The sequence below is a fragment of the Anser anser genome, assembly GCF_964211835.1.
Source record: "Anser anser genome assembly, chromosome: 1".
NCBI classification, from domain to species: domain Eukaryota; kingdom Metazoa; phylum Chordata; class Aves; order Anseriformes; family Anatidae; genus Anser; species Anser anser.
Window position 1 is genome coordinate 132,584,993 of NC_139720.1, and position 13,114 is coordinate 132,598,106.

The 13,114-nt window shown below is 38.4% G+C and overlaps 1 protein-coding gene across 9 annotated transcripts in view; it reads left to right on the top strand.

Annotated features, from left to right (window-relative positions):
• Positions 1–13,114, top strand: part of ARHGAP6 (Rho GTPase activating protein 6) — a 325,502-nt gene that overhangs the window by 297,916 nt on the left and 14,472 nt on the right. For all 9 annotated transcript variants that reach the window (XM_083821915.1, XM_083821914.1, XM_083821913.1 and 6 more), the window contains 4 exons: positions 970–1,025; positions 4,265–4,415; positions 5,538–5,686; positions 8,828–9,007. In XM_083821915.1, coding sequence (XP_083678041.1) covers positions 970–1,025; positions 4,265–4,415; positions 5,538–5,686; positions 8,828–9,007 — 536 coding nt within the window. The remainder of the gene's footprint in view (positions 1–969; positions 1,026–4,264; positions 4,416–5,537; positions 5,687–8,827; positions 9,008–13,114) is intronic.

A 13,114-nucleotide genomic window follows, 5' to 3' on the forward strand; every position in this document is an offset into this window, starting at 1 on the left:
CTAAAAGGCAGAATCCAACCTGATTTTTTTTTCTGATGAGAATCTACAACGCCATGTACTGTGGAGCTACACATCTCCAGCAAGTAGTGTAGCCTCATGGCTGTTATAGGGGGGACAGCATTTGTTTTACAAGGCTATTTTACATTTCCTGTATGTCAGTAGAGAAGAAGAATGTTTCTGAGTAGCCTTTGTTAGACCATAAATTTTTCAAAGCTTAGACAATCTCATCCTTTTTGAAAATGATGTCTAGCTCTATGAAATGATGCTATATACACAGCTGTTCGAGCCTCTAAGATTTCCACTTACGCTCTCATTGCTAAAGACTATGGCACCTCTAAGATGACTTTTACTCTCAAATATTTCAGTTGCTGTTACTTGACAATATATGTCCATTCATCAACCACATATTATTTGTTTGATATTCCAGTAGTATCTACAAGGATAGAAAAAGGTTTGAACTGATTTCTCCTGGAATAGCAGGCAACACCCTATTTACATGTCTTTGAAGGAAAGCTTCATATTGGTAGGCACTATACAGCCAGCTGGTAAAGCCAAACACCAACTGCTTCCCATATCCAAAGACACAGCTGAGTGTTCAAGTATTTAGATATCTTATTGCCCTTTTCCTTCGATGTCAGTCCTGGAAGGGCCACCTCAAAACGCTGAGCCACGTCTCACTGTCAGCATTACCTCTGTCCCTCACACAATAGTAGTGGCACCAAGAAAATGGCATCAAGAGAAATGTCACAGAGATGCCGTTTGCAGGCTAGGTAAACTACACTGAATGGCTATTTGTTCCAAGGGTTTTGTCTCAGCGTGGTAAGTGTAACCTTGTAAAGAAATAATTTTTTTTTTGTCTTTTTTTCTTACTCTCTTAAGTACACACATAGCCCAGATTGCTTTGATTCAATGCAATTTTCAGCAGAAAATTATACAATAAAACAGTTGTCTGATGTGCTCTACTTGCAGGTCTCCAGACAGTAGGAATATTCAGAGTTGGAAGTTCAAAAAAGAGAGTAAGACAGGTGAGTGGATATGGATATGCTTTTCCCTCATCAGGTATGATACAAATAACCTTACTGCTTTCTATTAGGTGATTTCTGCCCAGTCCTTCACCTGGTGAACTTCAGACTTTCTGTGTTAGTGACTTTATTATGCTTCTTGATAGCTCATAACAGGCCATTTTTAGTCTTCTTTAACACTTGGTGAAATCCTTCTCAGGATCTCAACAGAAGTAGCAAAAGGTTGGATATCCAAATAGCCTACCGTGATGAAATTTTCCAAAGGTTTCACTGTCGGGAAAAAGAAATCTTGGCTGCTTGTTCATCTCAGAAACAGCAGCAGCTCCCAAAGTAAACCCAAACTGTAAATCTTTTTCAGAAAACTTACAGTATGAGGAAATATGAAAGTACAGAACAATCTCTTTGACCCTCAGATTGCTGTTCCCAAACATCACCTTTCTTTTACCCGTTCCACTTTAAGGTCAGAGCAGACCCATCCAATTCCTAGTCTCAGCCAAATGTTGAAAAAGCAAAGATGGTGTACAGTTAGGTTCCACAGACAAAGTCAGAAGTGGGTGTTTCCTCAGCCTAGCTCTTGCGTTGTTATTCCCAGAAGCTGGGAATACATGTTGAATTAGAACTGTAGACAATAGTGCTTAATGGTTGTATGATGCTTAGGGAGAAGACAAAAAGTTATGGTAAAATACCCCTGCTAGGAACTTTAAGACCAAAAAGACAAAATAGAAAAGAGCAAAAGAAAGCTTGGCTGCATCTGATCCCATGAATAACGATTCTGTGATGCAAAAATATACGACATAATGATTGGCTTTCTTTGGAGAGTTATGATGAATAGGTAATCTGTCTTGATTCTGGCTGGCAGAACAGTATAACTTGCTGATAAGTAGTTTACTCTCTACCAGTTAATACTGCTGTGTGGACGTTATACCACAAAGCTGAAAGCACTCATGGTCTGCAGGCACAGTTGTTAGATCAACACTCAACTAGAAAAAGTATTGAAAAGTAAGTTGCCTCTAATTTGCATTACAAGTTTTGATGTCAAAACATTTATTATTCAGGGATGAGTACAATTGCATCACGCCTCTGGGAGAAAGCAGGGAGCTTATATCATTTGCTTGTAACCTGAGCCTTACTTCAAACATAACTAACTTTCAGCAGTTTTTCTTTTACTCCGTTTTCAAAAGCTAAGGAAACCAAGAGATTTGGGTATTTATGTATTCTATTACAGGGACTAATTTATTGAATTAGATGAACTAATTTATTTTATTAAACAACATGGGTGCATCAGCTTGGCCCTTGCAGCTACAGTAATAAATGCTGTCAACACGAACACATGGGAAAGTCTGGATTCAATTAAAATTCCATTCATTTTCTGAACCATGGAAAGCCAAACCCAATACTCAGATTTTGGTGTGCTTTCGCAGCTGTTCATTAGTTTTTCTTGTACAGAAAGCAGGCATACTTTTGTTTCCCTTCCTCCCCCAGTTAGAAAATGTCGTATTTCAACTGTCGTCTGTTGCCATAAATGTGTAAATAAATGAGTGCATGTGCCAGCAGGTTTTTTTATTGGTGAGCAGGAAGGGAAAATCTAGAACAAGTGTCTCTATTACAAACCACCTTAGAGCTTTTTCACATTCAGTGGGGTGCAGGACCGAGGCTCCTGAGCTGTTGCTGAATCAAAGTCTGGTACATCCGGGTGCCAGGTACTAGTTTGTGCCCAGGAACAATACAGTTGCATGAGCAGAGCATGACTGCTGAGCTTAGGGAAGGCAGGCCTCTACACTAGTCTGGGTGCCTGGAGGATAGCTCTGCTGGTGAAGCTGCCAGACCCCAAGGCTGAAGAGCAGCATGGCTGGAGCTGTGCTCTCCCGTCCCTCTCCCAGCGGGGATGTCCCCAGTTCTCATGTCTCAGTGTCAAGTGGATACAGTAGTTCACTGGATGTACTTTCCAAAAGTGTGCAAATATTCACTGTGAAAGTCTGAGAGACCTAAGGTTGACGTGAAAAAGTACTGCTTTTTAACCATTGTGATACCTGGGCCTGAAATGTGGCAAGTTCCACCAATGATTATTTGATATTGTGCTAATTAGGACAACCCATTTAGGCCTCTAAAGATAATGGACCAGAAGTGCTCTATATTCAAGTCTATACTAGCAATTTGTGATTCAGACAGCTATTTGGGAAGTCCAAATTCTTGATGCAGTGCTAATCTGTTTCCTCAGTTGCCTTGGGGCAGTATCTGTGGGGACAATCTTCTGGATAGAAGTAGTTTGTGGTGCTCCACAGTGATGTTCCATGTTTGCCATCAGTCTGAAGAGCAGACATGATCTGAGAATTAAATCCCCAAGTCAGTACTGGAAAACGTTTGGCTACAAAACAGTGGGGAAAAGCATAATGATGAATAAAGAAAAAATTCTGATCTTCATACCATAATTATTCATTATTAATAAAGACTAATTTAATAACAATAATAACCTTAATAAATTAGAAAGCAGGCTCTGTTTTTTATACAATGCCTTTCATGCTCATTATGATGGCACAAAGTATGTAGAAAATACAGGGATTTTCTACCTTCTTTACCTACTCTACATACACACACAACACAGATTTGCCTGTAATCAAGATTTGCCTCAGATTATCACACACATAGTTTGCTTGTGATTTACCTTCTTTCTTCCTTTTTGAAGTGCATTTAATAATCCTGGTAAGGCAAGCTGATATCTCAAATTTCCTTGTGTTTAGTAAGATTAATAATCCTGAAAGGATATATTATGACACCTCATAGTATTAGCAAAGATATGAAGTATTCCCAGGAAACAGTTTTAAAACATCTTGACTATTTTCAAAAAGAACAAAAGAGTAAAGGATGGAGCTCTCAACCTGAAGAAAGTATTCTGCTCTGGATGGTGGGAAGTCTCTTCAGAAAGTCAGGCTTCTATATTTTCGAAAGGCATATTGGATACAGGAGAGGGATTTCTTCTGGCTCTGAGAAGTTTGATACCTTTGACTTACACAAAATTTTGTCTGGGGACTGTAGCTGGAAAAAAATAGCAATACCTCATAATGGTATTAGCTTGGTGTTTGTTATCTCCCTAATAATGATCACTTAGAAGTGAATTATATATTCAACCTTACCAAAAACCAGTTCTGCAATCTGGAAAGTGAAAATGGTCACATCTTAAAAGATCTTCTATGCTGGAATATGCTAGTTAAGTGACTAAGATTTTGTGTCATGATTTTTTTCAGTTACGTGAAGAGTTTGACCGGGGCATAGATGTCGTGCTGGACGAAGAGCACAGCATTCATGACGTTGCTGCTTTATTAAAGGAATTTCTGCGTGATATGCCTGACCCGCTTCTCACTAGAGAACTTTATACACCTTTCATCAACACACTCTGTGAGCTCTGCAGCATCTTGATTTACTGATTTTTGATAAGCTTGTTTGAATTCTGTAATCTCTACTAACTATATTCTGTTTTCTGTGCATTTCATACTCTAGCCTTGATTTGCTCTAAATATCTATCTATCTATATATTTATATATATAATTTGCTGATGACTTTCCTTCGTTTTCATACTGTATTAGTCCAGAGAACTAGAACAGAGATTTCACTTATATCTATTAATACCTATTTTTACATTGGTATTATGATAGAATTCATGTTCCTGGTATCTCAGCACTGTTAATGCTCTTAGTTTTTGTAGCTATTCACTAATCAAAATTATGGTCTGGCTTCAAAAGCCTAGCTTGAAAAGTTCAAGTTTCTTGGTAGTTAATGGCTCTCAGAGCCATTGTATTAAATAGTACCAAATGTGTTGGCTTATGCTAAAACCCGGGTCCGGTCTCTCAAAGAGTTGGGAAAATGTAGAGTTAGACCATTCAGGCTTGAACTGCTGCTTGCTATGTTCTTCAGCTTCTTTCTAGCCTTTGTGTCTGAGATCCTGACTTTATCTCACCTTTGTCTCTGGCTACCATTGCATTTTAGGTGTTTGAAGTGTAGAATGCCCTTGACATTTCTAGCTGCTTTTCCATTTTCCCAGACTCTGTGTAAGATATGAAATTGTAAAAACAAAAAGCAAACTAACAAAACAAAACAAACAAACAAACAAAAATATTTATAATGGCCAAAGCATAAACTTTATTGGAATGCTTCCAAAGGGTGTCCTGTAAACCCAGAACTATACCAAAATGAATGTAAAAAGTAGAAAATTACACAGAATTTTTGTGTTCAGTGATGGTGATGGAGTACGCAGCATGGATTTTGCTCTCATAGGCTGGGAGAAGAGCCTGTGAGCCTATAAGCAAAATGTTGACCAACCAAAGCAAAAATCCCATAAGAATATTGTTATGCTTTTGGTATTTCCTTGAAGTGTTTTCTCTTTTTCTTCTGATGTTATGAGAAAAATTATCATTAAACAAAGCTATTCTTATGCCTTCCTTTGGGCTAGGAACAGTATATTTGTTCTGATTTTAGGTTAGTTGGAGTACTTTTCTTAGAATGTATTTTTTCCCCTCTTAGTATTAGAGCCAGATGAACAGCTAAGCACCTTACAGCTTCTCATTTATCTCCTACCTCCCTGTAACTGCGATACCCTACACCGACTGCTGCAGTTCCTCTCCACAGTGGCTGGCCACGCAGAAGACACCACAGACAAAGACGGCCAAGAGGTAAGTTCCAAACACTTGTGTCCTTTGACTTTGCTTAATTAATGGTCTGAAAAGAGATCTTTAAGGCTGTGAAATAGCCACGTGGCATACCCCTGAAAGATGGGGGAGATTTTTTTATTCTTGACCACACATTTGATATTTAGTTTTTTACTATGTTCTTAAGGCTGCATGAGTTTAATTTTTTTATGACTTAATCAGTAAAGCATCTAGCACTTTCTTTGGGAGATGCACAACATAATAGACCTTGTTGTTAAGAATATTTAATGTTGTCCATCCTTTTTCCACCTTTGGTTTTTCCTGTTACATTCTATGGAAAAAATACAGCCCTCCTCTCCATAGAAAAGTGTCAGGCATTCAAGAGTGTGCTTTTTCATTCTTTTGTCATTCTCTGCTTTTGCTTTCTTATATGACCTTTGGACTTAGTTCATTTCTTGTTTCCCTTAATTTCCTTGTGTGAATTGCTCCCTACTGTTGCATTCTGGACCAAATTCAGTGGAGAGACCGTACAACACCCAACCCCAGTGACAAGAATACCCATAGCTGTGTGTCTTAGGTGTACTTCTGAGCATTAACACGTGCATCTAAGACAGTCGCACTACAGAAGATCTGAAAATCCAGGTTTCCCATTTTCTCCCAGGAAAATGCTTGAACTAGTGACCTGCTCTGCAAAAGGCAGCAACTCTGTTTTCTTGGAATGAGAAGGATACAGTCTGTCACTGCTTGACAAAATTGTACTAGTTTTTCTGTGGAACAGACTTCCTTGTCCTGTGAACTGTAGCAGAGACTACTTCTGAAGTTACTTCTGAAACGCTGCTGGAACTCCTGGAGAATATTGTCTTCCAAATGGAGAACTGCTGACTTCTTTAGACACTTTTTAGACTTGGTTGGTATTTAAGAATAGGCACTTTGAGTTTTGCTGAATTTCTGCCTGAAGTCCTAACTTCAAATGTGCTACATGTGACTTCAGGACCTTTTTCAGTTTTAAATCCCCTTCAAATGCTATTATTTTTGTCTTCAGCAATAAGCTGATAGACAACTAAACCACTATAATGAAAGGCATTTTAAAAGAGCAGCCTGTAACAATTTTAGTGCACTTAAAAACATAGTGCGTATAAGCTGGCTAAGGTCTTGGTCCCTCTGGTCCAGCAAAAAGTTCTCTCTCGGTTGAGGAATGTACCCGAGAGGATCTTATTGCAGGGCTGATGCTGCTTAAGAGAGTGGGCTTGGCAAAACAGTTGTAGTAAAGGAATTTTCATTCCCCTTAAGAGTACATCAGCTCTGCTACAGGTATTTTGGCAAGGCAAATTTATGTAAGTCACCTTGGCAGTATTGTAAGCATCAAGAATATTACATGCAATTGGATATCTTTTATAGACACTAGAGTATTCTATTCATAATTACTTAAGCTATTCATTAATAATTAAGTGAATAAAGGCATACAGGGCGAAAGAAAGTATTTTGCTATCATTGGAAGGAAGACATGTGAGCTTTGGCACACAGGCTCTTCTCCACGATGTCTTTCGAAAGTCCTTCTCTCACGAAGATGAAGACAGATGACTAACTTTACTAAAATGACTCATCCAGCTAATTTCAGTTGATATGTTTACACCATTTTTTAAGGGATGCCCCGAGACTGCCCTTTAGAGAAGACTCACTGTTTGTATAGACAGCCTGCACGTGCAGATCCAGGCACAGCCAGAGGCTGTACACACACCCTGTCAAGGCACCACATACCCACACATCCTTGGTGGATCACTACTCTGAGTATTTAAAAAACAGGTCACCCAAAAAACAGCTGGGTGCGTGGTGGTGTGCAATAAGGGGGTGTTTAAGCACAGTCATGCTGGACAAAGCGCTAACATGTTTGTTATGACTGTCCATGCACCTACTTGGTGCAGATGTCTTTCCAAGATTAAGTAGTGGGAAAACTTATTTTTTTTTTTTTTTACTATCAGCTCTGTGCTATTTAGTTGAGCTTTAGTGGTTTTGTTATGTTTTGTTTTAAAAAAAGAGTTGTAGTGAGTAGACAGTTGTAAATTCAACTGGAACATTCAGTAAATACCCTGTTATAAAAAAAAATAGTAAATATTGCTTTGAAAGGATTAATTTTGTCCCACTCATTTCTTGAAATGCTATTTTCTGCCTCTTTTTTGCCTCATTCTGACCTTTTTTAATTAATTTGTTCAACTGTAGCTGAAAAAATAACTCATATGATATTGTTTGTTCTTTAAAAAAAGCCTCAAGATTTACTGGTTCAGCTATCAAAATTCACTTCCAGTCTTATATAGTCTGCTGGCATCATCTTCTGCATTCCCAGAATGGCAACCAAGTGGAGACACAGAGAGGAAGCACGTGACCCCTGCTTTTTTCTCTGTTAAATGAATGGAACAGGAAAAAGTAGTCTTACTCACAAATCTGACAATGAAAATTTTGATTTAATAACCTCTGTGACATATTTTTCATATAGTTGCTGTCCAGTCCAGTACTTGTTCCTAGCCTTCTACTTCCTCCAAAACCAGGTTACTCTTGCTTCTTTAGGCACGGAGTTGTAGGTGCAGAAGAAAGTAAAAAACTAAAATGCAAAAAAAGTAAATATTCAGCGTGTTCTCAGAAACAAGCAAAAAATCAGGAAAATATTAATAAAAATAATGAGCGTGCTCCTCAAGTATCCTGTTTAACTATTTAAACTTGGAAAAGTAGGCTTTTCCTCACTGTATCTGTTTCATATCACTAGTGCTAATTGAAAAAACTAACAATTTGCAGTATTTGATCTTAAGAAACAGTAGCATGGTAAGAAAGTGAAGTAGGAGGCAGTATTTCTGAGTTCAGACGAAGTACACCACTGCTGACCTGCCAGGGAATTAAAGAAGGCTGCACTTTTCACCTTCTTCTCCAGTCCGTTTGAAAATTTGTCGAGAAAATCCTCAGTGCTTATTGCAGAGATGTCCAAACAAAGTGTTTCCACATTTCTGAAAATGGATAAATTTTTGACTAGCACTTCTTTTTGGTTTTGATGAATGAACCATCTGTCAAATGTTTTGTGTGCATGTAGTTGTGTATATACATAAATCTCTGGATACATTAGACCCTGGGAGACCTAGACCCTGGGAGACCCCACCTCCTTTTTATTCTGTTTTCTAGATTACTGGGAACAAAATGACATCACTTAACCTGGCTACCATCTTTGGCCCTAACCTGTTGCACAAGCAGAAATCTACAGACAAAGAATTCACAGTTCAGAGTTCAGCTCGAGCTGAAGAGAGTACTGCTATCATAGCTGTTGTACAAAAGATGATTGAAAACTACGAAGCCCTTTTTATGGTAGGTGGATGTTTCTTCCTATTACTTCTAGGCATTTGTAAGTTAAATGAGGAAATACCTGGTTGGTATTAAAATAGACAAGGATTAAATAAACTGTGGAAACAACATTAAATTAAGCTCGACTAGTATTAGTAAACAAAGTAGTCTTCCGTCAAGGCAAATGCCTTGCAGTGAGCAATAATAATGAAAATGTGTACGTATGTCTTGCCAGGAACTGTTTCTATGTCGGTAAGAATATTATCTTCTTTAGATGTCTTCCTCTGTCTGTGGAAATGAAATGATGGAGTTGGTTATTCAGTTGTGTGCTAAACAATATATTATTATTGCTCATTAGTTTTCAAGACAAGACTGAAAATGACCTTTCACCTCTCAAGTTTAGAAGTCAGGGAGCTAATTTTTCTGCAGGGATAAGAGATCCTTGGTTAATTTAAGTGGAATAACTTCCCTTATCAAAGACTTTCTTGTTGGTCACATGGAGAGGAAAGACAAAGCTTTTTTATTTGTCAATGATATAAAAGGAGGAAAGCATAAATGTGTGCTGTTCCTGAGTACTTCTCTGTTTTCTTGCTGAAGCAAGGAGGTTCTTCACAGAAGGGATGGTGACCTTGGACTTGGACATGTTTTGATCAAGTAATTCCTACATACTGTTGCCTACTGAAGATGCAGCTTAGTTAAAGCACACTGGTAAAGCCTAGCAGTTACCTGGTCAGTTCATTCTCGGGCCTTATCTTTTTCTGTCTATGAAATCATGGGTCGGTTTTGCATGATTTGTGCCTGAGGCAGAGCCCTACTCCAAGATATCAGAAGCCAGTCAGACCTAGTGGTGGGCACCACCCTGTCTTCACTTTAGTAGACATAAATATCTTAACAAAAACATATGACTTGGAAAGGTGAAAACAGTTTTGTTTGTTGTGTCTTGAAACTAAGCAGCGCTGTATATACTGAGGAGATTAGTTCCCAGCATGGGAGGAGGAATGCTCTGGAGACCTCCTTTAGTGCTTCAGCAAAGCTGGGTGCTAGATACAGCACTGGTGGGAGACAATAGGCAAGACTGGACTGTGGGAGTGTGGGAGTGGTGGACACATGGTACTGTAAGGAGAAGGTGTCTACCAGATTTCAACAGGGATAAAAGCATGAGAAAGCAATCACAAGCCCCGTCTATCACTCTTATCCTGAGATTAATTTCTTTGTGGTTTTCTCATCTTTTCTTTAACACTGTATTGCCTTTCGTTACATCCTTTGCTTTATTTTTATTCTTGTTCCAGTGAGGCTCTCTCACTCTCTCTCTCTCTCTCCTCTCTCCACCACTTCAAACCCCTCCCCAATTTGGGGAAACTTTAGGTGCTAACTTTCCTTCCACAGCACATAAGAAAGTGACAGAACTGCACTCTTCTCAGAAGTTCTGCTGGCCCAGAGTGTGGATAGCACTAACAAGGTTAAAATAGTACTTGAATAAGAATACTTGCAATACTAGACACATTCTTATTGTTGCTTATCTTTAAGAACACCTTACAGCACAGTGGCATCTCAGCACATACTTCAGGCGCCTGTTCAGACTTCGATGTGGAAAGGGTTGGGTTTAGGATTAGGCTAACCTACATATGGTCTCCATTCATTTTGAGAAATTTATTCCTTTACCTCATCAATGCCTGCATTTTAGCTGAAGATTAAATGCAGTGATGGAAAAAAAGAGAAGTTCTCTTTTGTTTTCTAGAGCAGCTTTTCAGATTGTGGAGGGAGATTAAAACCAGATTTCAAAATAAAAGGCTAGCTGCATGTGAGAGAGAGGCAAACCTGTCTCAGATGCTCTCCTGAAAGCTGAAATACATTGATGTGAAATTATAGAAGTGCCTAACAGATGAGCATATCTTGAGTGCTTTTACTCTTCCCATTGCCATCATTTAACAAACAGCTTGGCAAGTTCTGCCTGTTTTCTGGGCTAATGTCTAGACTTGCATGTGATATTTGATTTGTAGGATTGTGTCAAATTGCTCATAGTTGCTTTTTTATAAAACTTCTACAAGGGTTTGCTTTCAACTTTTCATGTTAGCATGAAAAATTTAGGCAGCGCAGGGAGACTTTTTGTATTCTGAAGATAATTAAAGATAATAAACCCAGAGCATCCTTTGGTAATTGATGCATGGAAAGGAAAAGACTTGTACATTATATTGTACTGGAACTCTGATTATTTGAAATCAGGCAGCAATCAGTTCGTCATCCAAAGCCACAGGAGTGGAGCCAAACCAGGAGTGTTGTTTATACTTGACATTTGTGCTACTTAAAAAAAGAGAAACATCTGGACTTGAGGATCCAGCTACAGCTATAGCATATAGCATATTGATGCCAAGCTGGTTTTCTGCTTTTTTTTTTTTTTCCTGTTACTCTTGTATATGGGGAAGTTATAAAACTCCAGTTGACTTCAGCATTGAAACTGAAGCACCATTTGTGAAAGAAAATGTAGGAATACAGCACATGCTACGTAGCCCAGACCACAATATCAGAATGACTCTGACTTATCAGTGAAATGCTCTGTTTTTCAGAACAGCCTGGGGTTATTGGGGTCTGTTTTTATTCCTAAAGCAATTGCCATTAACATCATTAATATGCAAACGTGGATTTAGCATAGAATATGCTGACCTTGCTGTTAAGTCCTTGATGTTAAGGACTTTAATATCCAATTCCTATCAATTTCAGTGAGTCTCAGGGATGCATGAGTACGTATTGTGGAACTGCTTTTTGCTAGTCTCTGAACAATGCCCAGAAGTTGTATTCAGGGAGACTGAACACGACCACACTTTACCTCATTGGCTTTGGCTGGGCATGGAGGATGAAGAAGAAAGGTCATGCATGTAGCAACTTGGTCATGCATTTTACATCATCCAGCACCCAAATCCATCTCTGCTGCAAAGAAGAGTGTCTTACATAGTGTCTGAAATTTCTTATTTTTATTGTTAGAAGCTATTATGGCCTCCCCACTGAAGAGGCAGTCATATAGCCTCTCTGTGCCAACTCAGTAGCCAGGGATGGCACAAAGCACAAAATACAAAGGTTCCTTCATCCTTCTGTGCCTCAGTAGCTGTAATACCCAACCTTAGAATCTCAGAATATCTCTCACTGTACAGGACATCTGAGAGCCCCCAAGCCCTCTGATCAGACCAGGTGTGTGATCAGCAGATGCAAAAACTGTTATTTCAGCAGTGCCTTGTTTTCCCATGTGTACTTACCCTTGTCCCTGAACTTCAAGTTCTCATCCATCTGCTCAGACATAACTGCCAGTTAAGCAGTTATTTCAATAATAATAATTCCAGCTCTGTAACATCTTCTGAAGATACCCATTTAGTAATTCTCTATAAATTTAAATTGATACTTACATGCATATCATTTCTACACTTGCAAGTTAGTTAACCAAATTGATTTAAGTTGCTTCACGGGAGGAAACCCAAAACCAAACAACTAGCAAAGGAGACCATCTGTACAAACCCAGTTAAAGGATCATACATAGATAGGTGTGCCCCCATTCACTCAGATAAAAGTCCTATAACTTGATTAAGTGTTAAGTTTGGGTTTTGTACATTCTTTCAGTGTGTTAGAACTTTTTTCAGTTTGATTTTTATGGAATGAAAGACTGCTTGTAAGTCATGGAAAATATATTTCTATTTTTTCTGACAAAGTCAGTAAATTCTTACATGTATAGCAACTTGGAAACTAAGGTGAATAGTAAGTTACATACAGAAAGACATGAATTCTGCTTTGCCCTCAGATTTTATCTGGAGTGAATTCTACTGTATGGAAAGGCTATCTGAACAGACAAGTCACAGGGCACCAGGTTTCCAAAAATGTATTCCTATAAAAAGAAGGTAATGTATTTAAAGACTAGAATACCAATGGCCATCAGTAAGAAATTTCTCCAGTGTAGAGGTCAAACATAATTTTTTAAAAGAAATAAAGACCTAGTCACACAAATTTTTCATAGATGTTTTGGATCAATTTGAAGTAAATGATGCATATCTTCATTTATTTTCAAATTATTTCCTTTTTCAAAGTAATGTGCCTTCTTTGTAATGTGATTCCCTAAATACCTCCCAAACCAAGGCATTCCCCTGAGGA